The following is a 17821-nucleotide window of genomic DNA, read 5'->3' as shown; positions in this document are numbered from 1 at the left end:
GTCTACAAATTTGGATGACATAAGGCAGCAGTCCAGGGTTACCTACAAGGTCACACCAGAGTCAATTGGCAACAATATATATGCAGCAGGTTTCTCACCATGCAATTTTATCATCCCTCTTGCTGAGGTGATCGCTAGCAGCATGGTTGTTTTTAATGAAACCCATTTCTGTTCAACATTCAGAATGGGTTCTTAGAAAGATGACTTAGGGGACTTCAAAAAAGGGGGAGATCCCACAACAGGCACCAGCTCTTGGTGGAACATGGCAGATGTAGGCAGTTAGTGCCTTTCATGAATGCTGATATGAGGCTTCTGAGCACAGTTTTATGATCACACAGCATTTCTTGTAAATAGGCTAGCAGCTTAGGCATTAGGCAGTCGGTTGCTCATTATTTCCACTTCTCACCTGAGAGTATATAAGCCAGAAGTTCCCAAAAATGGATATAATGAATTTTATGCATTCCCAAGATTTGACTATCCAAGTTTATAATTTTATAAATGGACACCAGGGTTTTGCTAGACATATATGGATTACTAGTAGAACTCTGGATTTGGTGCAAATGGGTAGAATTAGTGAAAGTGAAGGAAATGCATACAGTACAGTTAATTTAAGAATAGTGACTTTATTGTCATTTTATCCATATACATTTGTTACGTAAACAGTGAAATTTAACAATATTCTTCCAAGACCAAGGTGCTTCATAAAACACAGATCTACACAAGACAACACAAAACTAAGACTAAGCAGACCTACACACACGACTATATAAAGTGCACGTGTGCAAATGTATGCACACATTATAACAGTACAATAATTGCAAACATCAGGCAATAAAACAAATTGATAGACAATAAAGAACCGACCAATGCAGAGAGATGGAGTGGAATAAATAAGGATATAACAGTTTTTGTGCCCTACCTTTAGTTCTTCAATTCTTTGGTTTTGTGTATCAGGAGATGAAAATGATCTGATCTTTATCAGATCTTTGAATTAGGTAATCACAGCCTCATATAAAGAACACATGACATATTACATATTTTATTTAATTTTATGTTTTTACAAAAATAAAACCAAATTGAAGAAGACATGCTGCAAACTAAGTACACCTTGTGATGTGATAGCTTGTAGAACCACCTTTAGTAGATGTAACATGAAATAATCTTTTTCTGTTTGACTTTATTGGTCTCTCACATTGTTTTGATTAACACCATGATTCTGTTATTTTTTTAGCATTTCTTTTGTGCATTTGCTGTTGGCGAGCCTGAGACTGTATGAGGAAGAATCCTTGAGAGGAACTAGACTCAGATGGGAACGGATTCTCATATGGGTGATAGCAAATGTCCATTCATTATAGTTTTTTTTATTGTTGAGGTCATCAACTGTTTACTGATGAACACTTAAATGCAAAATTTGTTCATGGCGATTGCAACTTCATGGATCTTTAGGCTGTTTATGTGCAACATCTTTAGCTGTGCCACATTGGGAAGAAAGTGACATATCTGGACTAGCTATGATAGCATAACTAAAAAGGGAGAGTCAGAAGGTAACAAATAGATGATTGATCTCTGGGATATAAGACAACCTGCAGCACCACAATCAACAAACCTGAGTGAACGTGTGTACTTGGCATCCAAAGATCATCAAAGTCATCACCCCTCCACCACCGTGCTTGACAGTTAGGATGAGGCGCTTTGCTTGTGTTTTGCCAAATATGGCGTTGGGCGTTTTGCCCAAAAATGTCCTCTTTAGTTTAATTCGTTCGAAGAACATTGTTCCAGAAGATTTGTGGTTTGTTCACATGCAATTTTAAGAGTCTTTCTCCAAAAAACCCATACTTATTCAGTCTTTTTTCTGATAGTACTGTCACAAACTTTAAGATATAACATGCTAACTGAGTCCTGTAGAGTCTGAGATGTAACTCTTGTTTTTTTGTAAATTCTCTGAGCATTGCACAATCTGAACTTGGGTTGAATTTTCTGGGAAGAGCAAATTCTGTGATGTTTTTTTTTCCATTTGTGGATAATCTTCAGTGTAGAATGAAGAGATGTTTATAAATGGCCTTATAACCCTTCCCAGATTGATAAGCAGAAACAATTGCTTCTCTAAGATCATAGCTGATGTAAGACACAAAACCTGAATTCTCCAAACCAGCAAATCAGCTTTTATAGAGTTGTTCACGATTGCTAATGGTCAAATAATCAAGGACTTTTTTTTTGCCATTTTGGATTTATTTTTGTGAAAATTTGTAATTACACGGTGTAATGCATCATGTATTGTAGTTCATCTGAGGATGCATTTACCTGATTTTAAGACCTGAAAAGTACCAGTAGATTTTTATTATGTGCTGTTATGTAAAACCATACAATTGCAAGAAGGTGTATTTTCTTTTTGACATGCCTGTATGTGTTGTTCCTCAGCACCACTTGCTCCTCATCCTGCGAGGGTGGTGATTGTGGTGACCATCTCTTTCCTATACAGGACTGCTTCTTGGGAGTACTCCTTCCTTTCTTGGGCCTCTTATGGGTGACCCATAGGCTACATGTGTCTTGTAGGTCTGATTTAAGGTAATGCAGTGTGTTCAGCTGAAATTGTTAGCAAGCTAAGGACAGTGTTAAGTGATAAGCACACGCCAGTCTATTAGTGAAGTTAGCTCTGAATAAATGAGGAGATGCACTTCTATACCATTAAAAACTAAGCAGCTGAGTGAGTTGTTTAATGTATGACTGGTTGGAAGTATATGGAGGCATAGACACATTCAGGCCCAGTTAGTGCCATTTGCACTGATTACATGAGGGATAAACAGCAGGATGCACACCTTCCTTTCCCATAAACATAGCAGCTGAGCATATGACCAGTCAATAGAAAGAGCCATAGAAAAAGACAAGAGAAAATGTGATCCAATAAAAACCAAACACAAGACAGAAATTACCCAAAAATAACATGCTGTCATGGACTGACTTTGCACGAAGAGGAAAGGAGCCAAAGTGTCAGTGCATAAGTGTCACTTTAGCAACCTAATGATAATCAACGTGAACTAGAAAAAGAACTGACCAAATTAGTAGCACAACTGATGTAGTATCATTATTCCGAATGTCAGTATAGGAAATAGTTTTTTTACGCATTTATTTTTGTTATGTTTTTTTATACATTTATTACGCATAACAAAAGCTAACATAACATAAAGAGTGGCTAGCTGCAGCAAGCATAAACACTGACAGCACAAGGCCCAGTTATTCCTTGTCTTTACAGTTACAAATGTTAATATAAAAAATTTAGATTTTTTTGGAATCTATTTCCTTTTAATTATAAACACAGAGAAGAAAAAAGAAATGAAAAAAACTGCAACAAAAACAATATATGATTCAATTCAACTGTTAAATGAATCATTTATTATCAACAATACTCACAATAAACAATTCTGCAATTGTACAATGTGTTCATTGTAAAGCATCCTTAAGGAATATATAAGACAAAGATCAGGGCATTTTCTGGACAGGTCATTTGCTGTAGTATCAGAGATTTATTAGTTTTAAAACCTGGCACATTAATACAGAATTCATTTATTGTGACGCATTTAATGGTGTGTTTATTTTATTGTTATTAAGCACAAATCAGCTAATTAGATTTTAGAATCTGATTTATAATTGACAGGTTGTTTTGTTATTGAAAGCTAATGTTAGTTAGTACCTTTAAGAACAAATCTTAATGACCCTTCAGAAACAATTTCTGATTACATATTGAAAGTCAGTGTTTTTAGGTCACCAGTTTAAGAGCAACCTCTCTCACAGTGTTTTTGATTCAGTATTGGAATTGTCACTGTTATCTGATCCGAACCTTTCACATGATTTTCATATTTCTTTATAGATAAAGATGCAAACACAAACACACATGTATACAAACAAAAGCAGCCACACCTTTGTTTTTAAATGTCATAAATTCTTGTAGAAATAGAATGTTTTCATGTTTTCACATATGCAAATGTTTAGCAACTCAGACAATTATGATTAACAATGCATGAAACATTTCATCTCATTTGTTCAAACAATTACATGAGTCTTAGGGTAAAAATCTTGACTTCCATAAAGCACTTACAGTAAAGTATTTATTCATTGTTTTTGTTAAAAACATAATATAGATATAAAACTGGGGCATATTTAATTGATTCCACATATTTCATTGTCTCATTATTGAAACCTTTTCATTGGAAATTAGAAAAATAAAAATCCCATGCATGTTAATGGCCACTTGCATTGGTAATGATTACAGCTTTTCCCCCTACATGAATCAATTTGTGCGTCTAATACAGTAAATTGAGGTAAGGTAGTAAAACTTTAATTAATCATCACCAGTATTTTAGCATAATCAGTATATCTTCATTGGCAAATACAAAACTAAACCAGTATAATTTTTATAGTATCCCACTTGTAGGAATTTCAACATTAAAACAGTGGGATGTTTTCTTTCTGTGCAAATGTGCAAAGCTTATCAATCAAATTGGCTGAAGGCACCCCTTCCTGCTGATACACAGCATGTTTTCAATCTCCACAGAGAAACAGTCAGATTCATCACAAACACTTCACTCTGCATGAATACACATCATTGTCTCCATTATTTGCTAAAGATCCATTGAGATCTTAATAAGCGTCTAGTCACAATCTGAGGCATATGTGTTTTTCTGAAGCAGTTTCGTACCTCTGTGGCTCACACAGCATCACCATTCTCACAAAGAGAAAGTTGATGAATCTTAATAACAGGCAGAGAATGGCATCCAGGAGCCTCTCTCCGTGGTGGGTAGTCTCCAGCACAACAGCACGTTCTCAGCAGGTTCTTACTGCACACCCCTGCCACTTTTGCTCCAGCACTGACCCCAGCACTGACTCCTAGACCCCCCACTGGGGAAGATGATGGTGAACGGGAAAGGACCACAGAGGATGAAGGGCTGAGATGTGAAGGCTCGCTGCGGCTCTCTGAGCCCAATGAAAGCAGGTGTGACTGTGTGTGGCTGGTAGAATGGGCCTGGCACAGCGGGTATGTAGGTCTGGTGCTACGGCGCAAACAGTGAACACCCAGCACGCTCAGAAAGGCTTTCTTAAACTCTTGACTGGAGCACGGGTAGATGATTGGGTTGATACAGCTATTGAAGTACCCAAGCCAGAAGGTAATTTTGAAGACCGTGTCTGAGGGCCGGTAAGCCGGGAAGATGGATCCTTTGAAAACAGACAAATTTACATATTTTAAACTATATTCACGACTAATACACACAAACCTTTATAGAACACTATAGTATCCAATGAGTCCCCTTCCATGGATTTGGATTAAATGATTTCATCAACAGAGAGGTAGACTTTAAATTTTTTTTTTTGTATTTTAATTAAGAAATTGGAAATAACGTTTAGGACTATTGACGTTTTTGGCAAGTAGTTAAAGTATAGCTGCAAAGCTTTGAGATGCTTGACTGATAAAGACAGACTGAATTCTCATATTGACAGGCTATATATGTCTTAAAATAAATTTTACGTACAAAAAGTGATTAATACATTACAATTAGTGCTGGAGGAGAAGAAAATGGGAAATCCTAAGGCTTATCACAGCATGGCTCATGATTAAAGACATCTTTTTTTAGACTCTTTTATTATTTGCACCCTTTTTTTAATCAAGGTTAACTGTCATTTTAAAACACAGTCCACGGTGACTCATACTGGTGGTGCAGCAAAGTATCTCATTGACAAAATTCATATTTACAACGAAGGGGAAATAAAAAAGGACAAATGCATCTCATCATAGCCTATATGCACCTTTCGACTTTTTAAAGGTGCACCATCTAGTCCATTAACAAAAATGAACTGTCAGAGGAAGCCACCTAGCCTTGAAATTAAGCATCCATCTTTATGGCTAAGGGCTTTGCTCTGTCTCAAAGGACATTTTAAGAGCGGTGAACATGAGGGTTGTGTACGTGGGCTGGATAAAAGATGAGGGAAATAGACAGCACCAGGGAAAGTTGCGGGAGAGTCTCTGTCTAACAAACATGCTTCAGACATTTTATTGCCTGAAGGTGCAAGATCTGGGATTCTCTTGAACACAATTGAATGAGTGCAGTCCTCTAATTTAATTTACATGGCTATAAATTTAGAAATTGCTCAGTTGAAAATTCATTAGCCCACAATGCATTTGATAAAGTTTTGGTAAGATGAAAAATGAAGATGAAACACTTTTTGCATTATTATTTGGCCCATTATAACAGAACTGCATAGAGGGTGAGGAGCTGGGGGGATTCTTATAAAAACAAAAGTAATAATGAAATGGAATCAATCTTATCACCCCTAGCATCAGAGTGCTCTTCTCAGCTGGGCTTTCATGACTCCAGTCACTTGTAGAGCAGCAGCTTCAATCAAAATAACCCAGCATTTCTGCTAAATCACTATTTGCTAAATCAAGTCACAAGGAACCTGCTACAGCATTACATTCTCTGTATAAGCTGGTATTAAAATCTTGTCCTTGAATGACTGGCTCGTTAGCCAAATGTGGCATAGAGACATTAACAGGCTACATGCTGTCTCCAACCCATCAAATAGTAATTCAAATTAATTCTCACATTAAAATCGGTGTGATTCATGGATAACAGACAAAATGGCTTTGGAAATCATTACCAGTGGTTAAATTTGCTTCTAACTTCATAATTTCCAGTTCAAAAGATACTTTTATCATTGAATATTTCTCAAGGAATAAACCATTTTCTTTAAACGTCTGCTAGTGATTCTCTTGGGTCATTTTATATTTCACAGTTTCTGATAATAAATGATGTTTGTTTAACAAAAATAAAATGTAAAAAAGTTTGTTCTGTAGGATTTTCAACTTGTTCACACAAATTACTTTTCTTTCGGCTTCTCCCATTAGGGGTCGCCACAGCGGATCATCCGCATGTTTGATTTGGCACATGTTTTTACGTTGGATACCCTTCCTAACGCAACCCTCCTGATTTATCCGGGCTTGGGACCAGCACTAAGAGTTGCTGTGGTTGGTTCCCTGACCGGGGAACGAACCCGGACTACAGCGGTGAGAGCGCCGCATCCTAACCACTAGACCAGCAGGGACCTTGTTCACCCAAATTAATCATCTTTATTTATTTTGTATTATTTATAAAGTCAGTTTTTCTAAATGTTACTTACAAAATTACTATGCGAAAGACATTAACGTGACAAAATGCAAAGCAACATGAGTTCATAGTCTATTCAATACCTGACTTACTAACGGCACATACTTCTTTTAATTTTTCAAGTCAGTGGTCAGTGAAAATTGACTAGCTTGCAGTTGCAGTGCAAGAGAGTGAAAGGAAGAGATAGAGGGAAAGAAAGAGAGCGAGAGGGAGAGATTACCCACTGGCTCAGCTGTTAGTGCAAACCATGATTATGAACTTACACTGACCCATCAAAGTCAAACGCTGTAACAAAGTGCGTAACAAAGTCATTTAATGTTGCTTTAGGGAATTTATATTTCCAATTTCTGCAAGCTTCTGTTCAAGCTCTCCAAAATGCTTATCTGCCCCTTGACCACATTGCTCTAATGCAGCAAGTGTGCTTTTAAATGCATAACGGGTGAATTTATTCTCTACATTATCCTGAAACTGTTATTAGAAGAGAATATCTTTAGGGTAAGACTGGAACAACTATGGCCATGATAAAGCACTTACTAAAGATGGAAAAAAAAAAGTTTTCTTTTAATAAACTGAATTTACTCTTAACTCTTACAAAATTTTAATAATAAGAATTTGAATGGGAATAAAATTAGCTAGAGTTAGACATAGATAACAACAACAACAATACTGATAATTATTTTCATTAATATTATAACTATTATTATTATTTATTATTACTGTTATAATTTGGAAAATATTATTATATAAAATGTTGGTTTCATCTTACTGATGTAATAAAAACACCTACAATTGCTAGGGATAAATGATAAATTGTTAAAAACAATCTTTTTTTTTTTAACAAATTCACATCTTAATAGTTTAAATATATGTGTATAAATATACAAATGAATATACAGTATGTGAATATACAAAAAACTCACAAAAGTGAGTACACCCCTCACATTTCAGCAAACATTTTAGTGTACTGTATCTTCACAAGGGACAATACTTTATAAATGAATCTTGTATATATTTTAGAGTAGTCAATGTGCAGCTTATATAGCAGTATAGATTTACATTCCTCTGAAATAACTCAACATACAGTCATTATTGTCAAAATAACTGCCAACAAAAGTAAATGCACTCTAAGTAATAATAGCTGTACTTCATGTAACTGGATGTTCAACATGGCACCTCATGGCAAAGACTCTCTGAGGGTTTGAGAATTAGAATTGTTGCTCTCCACAAAGATGGCCTAGACTATAAGAAGAACAGTTACACCCTGACACTTAGTTTCAGTACTGTAACAGTACAGGTGAAAGTGATGGAGTGGCAAAGTATGTCTCCAGATCTGAACCCTAATGAGCACCTGCGGGGCATTGTCCAGCAGAAGGTGAAGAAGCACCATGTGTCTAACATCCAGCAGCTCCGCAATGTCATTATGAATAAGAGGATCCCAGCAACAACATGTGCAGCTCTGGTGAATTCCATGCCCAGGAGGATTAAGGCAGTACTAGATAACAATGGTGTTCACACAAAATGTGTGTATAGATGTGCATCTGTACAATTGTACATCTACTTTATATTTTATTTTACTTTATTTGCCTTGCCTGTGGTGGGAAAATGCCACATTTGGAGCCCTTTGATCAACTGTGTTGATATCTACTAATAAAAGTTATATTTAAGTGTTCTTGAAGGTATACACAAATATTTTTTATACTACTTTAATACTGCACCCATGTTCCAAAATCCCATGTTCTAAATTAAACAAATATTCAATTTAAAAATTACTAGCTATGTATTTGTCAAGCAAGTTATTTGTTTTCATTGGGTTTCCAATGGTTGATTGAAATAATTTACAGCATTTACCCATGCTTGACTCCCATTATACATGTTGGGCCCCACTGTCTGTAACCTTGAACAGAAAGACCTTCAAAGGCTTGAAGGACCTTGTTTTTCTGACAAAAACAATTGCTGCATTCCACATGTGGAGAATACAGATGAGCTCTGCTTTGTATTACATTCATTATTTAGTGAACAAGGGAAATGTTGAGGCTATTAGTGCCTCATGAATACAGTCATTGAACATATTGCATAAACAGAAACACCTTTATACACGAGAAATCAAGGACATTAATAAAAAAAAATTATTTGTCACTTTGAGTACCCTATGACTACTCTTGGCATCCGAATGTTTGTGTGTGTGTGCGTGTGTGTGTGTGTGCGTGTGTGTGAGTGTGTGTGTGTGTGTGTGTGTGTGTGCGTGTGTGTGTGTGTGTGTGTGTGTCTGTGTATGTGTGTGTATATGTCTGTCTGTTTGTTTGTGTCCCTTCACATTTAAGAAATCTCTGAGTAAAAAATTATTTAGTTACCATATATTATACCATTTATATACAGTACAGTAAAATGTCTAGACACACCTAATTACAGAGGACATACTTTAGAATACTAGTGAAAATATAACATATATGTTACAAACAGTGTAAACAAATTAAAAGTAACTATTAATTCCAGACATACATTTCTAACTCCCATAAATATAGGCCAAACGTTTCATTAGAAAATAATTTATATTGGGTATTTTATTATGAAGTATATATTTGACAGGAATAACTATATAAAGATAAAACTTACATTTATAAGAAAAAAAAGAACAATGTTAAAAGTCCACTCACCAATGGGCAGAACCAGGAAGAAGGGCAGCCAGCAAAGAATAAAACACCCAACTACAATGCCCAGGGTTTTCGCAGCCTTTTTCTCCCTGGAGAACTTTAGCAGGCGGATTGTGAAGTGAGTGCGGCTCCTCAACGTTTCATCCTCCACCAAAGTGGTGTTACCTCTGTGTATCCTCAGTGTCACTGCTTCTGCATGGTGTGCCTTCTCCGTCTTATGACCTTTCCTAAGGCTGTACGTCTCCCTGCGAGCCACCACATATACACGGCAATACATAACCAAGATAACCACTAGGGGGAGGTAGAAAGAGCCAACTGCAGAAAAAATAGCATAGCCAGGTTCCTCTGTGATTTTACACACGTATTCATCCTTTGGTGCTGGCTCCTTCCAGCCAAATAGAGGTCCAATGGAGATGGTAATGGACAGAGCCCAAATTCCCATAAGTGCCAACAATGCCCGCTTCTCAGTAACAATGGCTGGGTAGCGTAGAGGGTAACTAACGCCGATGTAGCGGTCCACAGAGATCACACACAGGCTCATTATGGATGCTGTGCAGCAAAGCACATCCATGGCAGCCCAGACGTCGCAGAAAGCCCTGCCGAACACCCAGCGGCCCAGCATCTCAAAAATAGCAGAGAATGGAAGCACAGTGGAGCTCAGTAGTAGGTCAGCCACTGCCAGGTTTACAATAAAGTAATGTGTGACTGTCCGAAGGCTGTGGTGGCAAGCCACAGAAAGGATGACTAAGATGTTGCCCAATACTCCAAATATAACAAAAACAGACAGAACGAAGCTCAGAACAATGGCTTTTGCTATGTTCAGTTCCATGACCTGAGCCTGGCTACAGTTTGTGCAGTTCTGGATCACTGGAGACATGTTATCAACAAGAAGAATCATCTGTTCATGATACTGGGCTATTTGGTGATGGCATGATGAACAGGCACACTTCACTCATTCACTTTTTTCTGATCATTGCAGATTGCTGCAATGATCGCAGCATTTTAAATGTTAGATGGTGAGTTAATTGCAGTCCGAGGGCATCGTTACATTTTGATCTCCAGCTGCCTGCTATCAAGAGACAAATGGAAATTAGAGTGATTGTTGTCTTCAGTATAACATGATTACAAAGATTAGTGGATTTTTAACTACCTGTACTCACAATTTTAACTGTATGGAGAAATATGCTAATTTATTTTATATTTTACATTTATTTATAAAAAAAAATTATTGTAAAATATAAAATAAATTAGAATATGTCTGCATACATTATCAAAAATCTAAACACTTTGTGGAATTGTGTAGGGCATATTAATGTCCATCATAGAATAGCAGGAACACTTCACTTAAGTGTTTTTACGTTCTTCCCAATTAGAAACAGCTGATCAGAAGTAGTTGAAAAAATTAAAGAAAAAGACTATTGTATGCTTTGAATTCACTGTGGTTTCATCCAGATACTCTCAATATCATCAAGTCAAAATTCAGATCATTCTAGTGCAGGAAGTGCTACTTTAGGCCTAATCAAATTCCACAAAGCATGGTTTACTTGTTCATTGCAGTGTTAATAGCTTCCAGAATATCCTCATGGCATGCAGAGCACAAAAAGGCTAAATATTTGATGAAATACATTACAACATACTCACTGTTGTAAAATAAACCTTTGGCAGAAACATTTCAGGCATCTATTTTTGGAAAAGGGCAGGTCATTTTTTCAATCTCTCAGAATTTGGCCTGGGTCCAGTATAAGGCACTTCCAGCATACCAACATTGACATTATGCCAGTAGATAATGTTGATCCTCCCTAAAACACATGTAAACAAAAATCAGATGAACACTATAATAAAACTTACACCTATATATATATATATATATATATATATATATATATATATATATATATATATATATATATATATATATATATATATAAAAGCCTTCTACAGGCCATGGAGGAAGCTTGTGGAGACAGATGTGGACAAAAAGAATTTTCTCTCTCTCTCTCTCTCTCTCTCTCTCTCTCTCTCTCTCTCTCTATGTATATATATATATATATATATATATATATATATATATATATATATATATATATATATATATATATATTTACTTGACAAAACATCTCTATCACCCACAGACCTTCTCAGATTAATATGTACTTCATCATGTCAATCACACTGATGCAAAACACACTGAATATCTCAACACAAACAGAACACAAGAATTATTCTCTTGCATTGAATAACACAGCCTCTTTTGAAATATTCGTATCAAAATGATGTAGGTCAAAGATAAACAGCAAAAAAAGTCAATTATTGCTATTAGCAAAACATTTTAATTGAATTTTATGCATTAAGGTTTTAAGAATCACATCAAGTTATTTCCCCTTATATGAATAAGACCATATATTATCAACATCATAATCATCATACATGTACATCATATATGACACACAAAAATAAAATATTTAAAAGAAATTAATTAAAAGTTCTGGATTTTTCAATTTATTTTAAATTAGAATATGGCAAAATACATGCATTATTCCTAATGTCATAATTTGCAAGGTTGTGCAAAATCATGGGCACATCCATTTGTAGATCATGAATGCACAATAAATAAAGTGGTTATTACTACATTAGTCTGAAAAGGAGGAGAACAGATGAACAATAGATATTTAGAATTTTAGCGAGCACAGGTAACAGAAAGAGAAGTGAGGAAGAAGAAGAAGAAGAAGAAGAAGAAGAAGAAGAAGAAGAAGAGACTGACAAAAAACAACACAGAGAAGCTGGACAGCGACATATTGATCTTGGAACTGTAGAGAAATTGAGGAAGGTCAGGAAGAACTTGCATTAAAGTGGTTAAATGTAGCTTGATATAAAGTTCAGTTCCACTCTCTGAGTTCCTCTCATCGTGGAGATAAAAAACATAAAAAATACAAACTATATGACAGAATAAGCCTTCTACAGGCCATGGAGGAAGCTTGTGGAGACAGATGTGGACTCCCTGTGTTTCTGTCCAGGTGCACAGCTTAGAAAAAAAAATACACCTCATGGTGTGGATAAAATTTTCTGTTTTATTAGAATGAAAGGCTTGATTAATGATCACAAAGGTTTCTCAGATTTTTTGTCACATGCATTTTGCCTAAACAGTTACATTTCTAATGGGGAAAACATGCTAATTAAAAAAAACAGAAAAGACTATTACACCTTTTTTTCACCCAAAAGTTATTTTAAATGCTATAAAGAATATTTAATTTTACATTGTGTAAAACATTCTAGAGATATGAATCTAATAAATATATTTTGCCTTTAGTGTAACTGTTTGATTGTAGCTGAATTTCATTCAACATTGGAAGTGTACCGTTCTGCACAATTAATTGTTCTGATGGCTGTGTTAATTGTGTAAACAATGACTTTAGTTTGGAGTAATGTCTTATAGTGATTGAACAACGATAACAGGAATACTATTTTTATTTAGGGCCAAGGCCAGACCATGTCTGAAAAATTAGGAAATAAATTTTTATGGCTTTAATTATTGCATTTCAGTTTTAGTGGGTGTCAAAGCAGATACAATAGCAAAACATGCACTGAAAGCAGTGGCTTTAGAAAATCTACAATGGCAGGGGAATTTTATGGATTTCAGCAGAGATATGCATGCCTGCTGCCAGATTAGGCATCAAGGATGATACTTGTAAAAATCCATTAGCATTTTCAGAGACGGTTCATTTCCCTCTCCAGATGACGAAATTATATTCCTCTCATTTGTATGCAGTTTTTGTCCATGATCTCAACAAATGACCTGGCCATCAAATTACAACTTCATTGATTAACATAGCCATGACAATCAATGCAAGCTTTACAACATTAATCCGATTTTATTTTGTGATCACGATTAAAACTTAAGTTTCCCGTCATTATAGAAGTGACCTTCAAGTGCCCAGGTCTTACTATAAGTTTTGCCAGGTCTCTGCCAGGGTGTGAAAACACTAAATCACTTCCAGGACCCCCAGCTGAAAGGTGGCCTTTCAGAGGTGAGAGTTTGCTCCACAACATGTATACACTACAGCAGAAACGTCTTAAAATCTGTCGGTACTTTTTGTGATACAGAGAATACATTCACAAAATATTAATTATTTAAAAACGTAATATATTATAACTACAGTATAAGGTTATAGTCATATTTATTACATTTTTTAATTTAGACCAGTTCAGACATTCTTGTTTCTATGTAATTTAGAACGCATTTATAACAAATTAGTAGCCTACTGCACATGAATGCAAATGTTTTAAGCAATGTCCACAAACTGAACAACTGCAAATAAAATGCATCTAAAATACAGTTAAAAACATCAAATCATTATCATTTGGCTTTAGATATTATGTAATTGTATTATGAAATTGTAATTAAACTTTCTCAAAAAAAAAAATGTAAAAATGTATTATTTTATTTCACTGTGAATTACAACTTCAGCTTCACACTACTTGGGCTGAGATAAACTTTTAAACAGTTTAATATTATTAAAACTAAAAACAAGCCCAGCTGGCATAGCCATTTGTGTTTGTATTTTTATTTTTTTTTTTCAAATTGATGTCCATACCTTTTCAAATACCAGTGTCTGGGACTTTTCCGTAAAAATTACTCTTTTTTCCTTTACCGCCACACCACAGAAAGAAATGGATTGGATGTCATCATTCAGCAGTCTCAGTAACATGGCCAGAGATAGAGAAGGTGGAATCCAGTAACAGTCTTTCCCTCTTTGTATTTCTCAGATTCTTCCATCACAGCATTAACCAGAACGTGACCTTTACGTTTACACAGCAAGCTGAGTGGGGGTTCTGCACTGTCACACCAGCTGTTTCTGAGCTCAGCTGGCCGAATCTGACTGAGTTAAACTGCCACGGTGCATTTCATTTCTGCCTTTGCTTCTTATATTTGCTATATAAAGTACATGACTGCCATTGCCTCAGCCCTAAAAATGCTGAGCCCAACGTGCAGCACCTAACCCTTCAGAAAAAGGGGAACCGTGGTAAGAGATGGCAGGTGAAAAAATGTGCCATAATTATACAAGCAGTTTATATGTTTTCAGATTATTTCATTCCCCCAAAGGGAGAGCAGCATCTTTGTATGAGCCACTCCATTTGCTGCTTGGGTCCTCCAGCAACTTAAAAAAAACACCAGCCTTGTGATACACACTGCCTAGCACTTTACTTTTATTATTTACCCTAGGGTTACCAGACACAGGTGTAAATGAAAAGATCCACCATTCAATCAAATGTTGGCTCATTCCTTCAAGGATATGGAAAAAAAAAAGGCCAGACATAAATATTTTCAATATTGGTTTCCAACTTAACTAGGTTGTTTCTTTGGTTATTCATTACAGGTAGACAGAATTCAGAAGTCTCAGTGTAAACTAATAATTTTAAAGATATCCTAAATAACTCCCTGAGATGCATTTATAATTTTATGATTATGCTGTGCGCTTATCACATTGGTGCAAAGTGGCCAATTCAAAGCATAATGCTAAATTAATAGTTGCAGTCCCATTTGGCATCAATAGCAACTGTGCTATGGGTGTAATGAAAAGAGGGGAAATTACATCTTATTGACCATTTCTGGGTGAAAGGATAAGATGAAACAATGTCAGTGTTACATGGGCTTTTTGGAGGGTACTGCGGCTTCCACAAATCAGCTGAAAGGCTTTCAGGCAATGAAGCCTTGTCTGATTCAAAGTGCCAGTCTATGGCTCTCTAGAAAATGCTGTCTGAGAGTATAGGAGTGCAGGATTTGCCCAGTGATCCTAATGATGCATTTGTCCTCTGCCATGGGGGCTAAGGGTATGTCTCTGTATGTACAGAGACAGGCAGTCCTAATAGCTAAGGTAAACATTTATTATTATCTGAATGCAGCTTTTTATGATTTAGTCATTGTCTTATTGCATAGTGCACTGCAATGCAGTACACAGTATGTCATTCCTCTGTTCACTATGTGCTCTGAAGCTTGAATCTGCACAGAATTCACAGATACTGTTTGAACACTAGTGGAGTTCATTCCTAACTATTTGAGCAAAATCAACATGTCTAGGAAAGGGAACTAGTGAGGATGAATGACAGTTCGAATCATATTCTGTTTGGAGCTACAGAAAATACATATTTGTACTGATTTCTTATCTCACTAGGTGACATTAAAAGCCTTTACAGTTCCATTCACTACTAAAACAAAATACCAAGGATTCATTATCTTGACTTAATACTTATGTACTGCAGTACAAAAACGCAATTATTTTATACACTATATTTGCTATTTAGGGCTTAAAAGGTTCTCCTCCTCTCTGGAAAAAAAGCTACTAAAGCCCAATAAAATATCCCCGAGAGTGTTAGGCTAAACATTTCCCCTGAAATAAATGTTATCATCTGATAGTAAATGTGTATGTAATGTCTGTGTTAATGCATATATAGGAAATACAAGCTATACAAGCTATACTAAGCATTTCACTGCATGTCGTACCCTGTATGTATGTGTATGTGACAAATAAAATTTGATACATTGATATATATATAGATATATATAGATATAGATATATATATATATATATATATATATATATATATATATATATATATATATATATATATATATATATATATATATATAGCTTGAATCGGAAAAAATGTTCAGTTCTTGTTCTTGTTTGAACATACTATTTATTTCGGGTGTTTGAGTATTTGGCAATAACTCTTGAAACAAGCCAATCGGATTACTATAGCAGGAGAACGCCTCTTTCTCTTGTGAACTGTCTTCGGTTAATGCCAAGGTCCGTTCTCTCCATGGTGTGCGGATGTTTAGATTGGACCAGAAAAGATTTCATGCGGTTATTCGATGAATCGTTTGTGATCTAGACCCAGGATGATGAAAATCATTAATAAACACGTGAATACCTCAAAGTAAAAAATATAGCAAAGTGCAAAAATGGCTAAAGTGAGCGAGAGAGAGAGAGAGAGAGAGAGAGAGAGAACACTGAGCGATCACAGAAAATTCCAGTGGCGGTGCAAAATGTGTGTTTTTTATTATAAATTTAGAAACTATCGAATGCATGAAGTATGAATGTAATCAATTGCAAGAATAAAAATCACATGGTTGTATGACCAAATGATAGGTGGTGAAATTCGGTAGGTACTGAATGTTGAATAAATAAACAAACCATTAATATGAATATTACCTACAGCTATAGATTATTAGATCGACAATCGGACGCCCGTTTAAACAGTTTAGCTTTCCATGTAAAAAACGATTTTAATTACACTCATCTGAAACTGGAAACCACATGTGGATTATTTTCTCACGTCCCTCACGCAAAATAATCACTAAAATCAAGAAAGCTGCCTTGAGCATCAAAATTAGTTCATGCTGATCTCTTCACTTGTTTATTCTATTGCAAACCAGTATGTAGCCTATAGATATACAGTAGCAGTCCAGTTGCTTACCTGTCATTTCAATGCGCGGTGATGATGCTGCTGATAATAATAATAATAACACTTAATGATGTTTTGCTGGGACACAGTGCCGAGAGTGTAAAAGAAAAAAAAAAACAGCGCTCCGGTATTGTCCGGTCAAGTGGGCTCTTTGTCCAAGTTCTCTAAGTTTTTATACAGTAAAAAAATATATATTTTTTTTCCTGGGGGATCCAGCTCATTCTTGGCTGACAGCAGAGTGAGTCAGTGCTCTCCCTCTCCTCCTTTTTACCCACCACTTCAGGGTTGCCAGTTTGAACTGGCCGTTTCCGGCCGAATGGCGAATCCAAACAGATCCGACTAATTCGCTATACACCTGTAGCTGTTTAAATAATTTCATTATTGCGAACTATCCCAATCCTACCATTCCTCCTGAATATGAGTTATAAAAAGCATTGCTGGACAGGTTTGTGCACAATCTGGCAACCCGGTGTGGCTCTTGGCCAGCTCTTAAGGGTTCCATTGCCTCTAAACACACGGTGATTCAGCACGGTTACGTGTTATAAAGCTCAC

At 35.9% G+C, this 17821-nt stretch overlaps 1 protein-coding gene across 2 annotated transcripts; it reads right to left on the bottom strand.

Moving 5' to 3' along the window:
* Nucleotides 1–3362: 3362 nt before the first annotated feature.
* adra1aa (adrenoceptor alpha 1Aa) lies at nt 3363–17516 on the bottom strand. 2 transcript variants are annotated; one of them, XM_046870280.1, is made up of 4 exons: nt 17282–17516; nt 11447–11604; nt 9809–10874; nt 3363–5208 (listed from the first exon to the last, which is right to left on the bottom strand). In XM_046870280.1, the coding sequence occupies exons 3-4, from the start codon at nt 10701–10703 to the stop codon at nt 4703–4705; spliced, it is 1401 nt and encodes a 466-aa protein (XP_046726236.1). In that variant the 5' UTR covers nt 10704–10874; nt 11447–11604; nt 17282–17516; the 3' UTR covers nt 3363–4702. The 2 variants fall into 2 exon arrangements, with proteins under 2 accessions (XP_046726236.1, XP_046726237.1); XM_046870281.1 differs by having other exon boundaries at nt 9809–10871.
* Between the last annotated feature and the right edge of the window lie 305 nt (nt 17517–17821).

This window comes from Silurus meridionalis, chromosome 17 (assembly GCF_014805685.1).
Source record: "Silurus meridionalis isolate SWU-2019-XX chromosome 17, ASM1480568v1, whole genome shotgun sequence".
Lineage (NCBI taxonomy): Eukaryota > Metazoa > Chordata > Actinopteri > Siluriformes > Siluridae > Silurus > Silurus meridionalis.
Note: the sequence above shows the minus strand (reverse complement) of the source record. Positions and strands in the feature narration are given on the sequence as shown.

Excerpts from the sequence above, each read along its gene's own strand:
- adra1aa (XM_046870280.1), bottom strand. The coding sequence starts at position 10,703 with ATGATTCTTCTTGTTGATAACATGTCTCCAGTGATCCAGAACTGCACA. Across the intron at positions 5,209-9,808 it reads CTTCCTGGTTCTGCCCATTG|GATCCATCTTCCCGGCTTAC; the intron begins GTGAGTGGACTT and ends CTGTTTTCAAAG.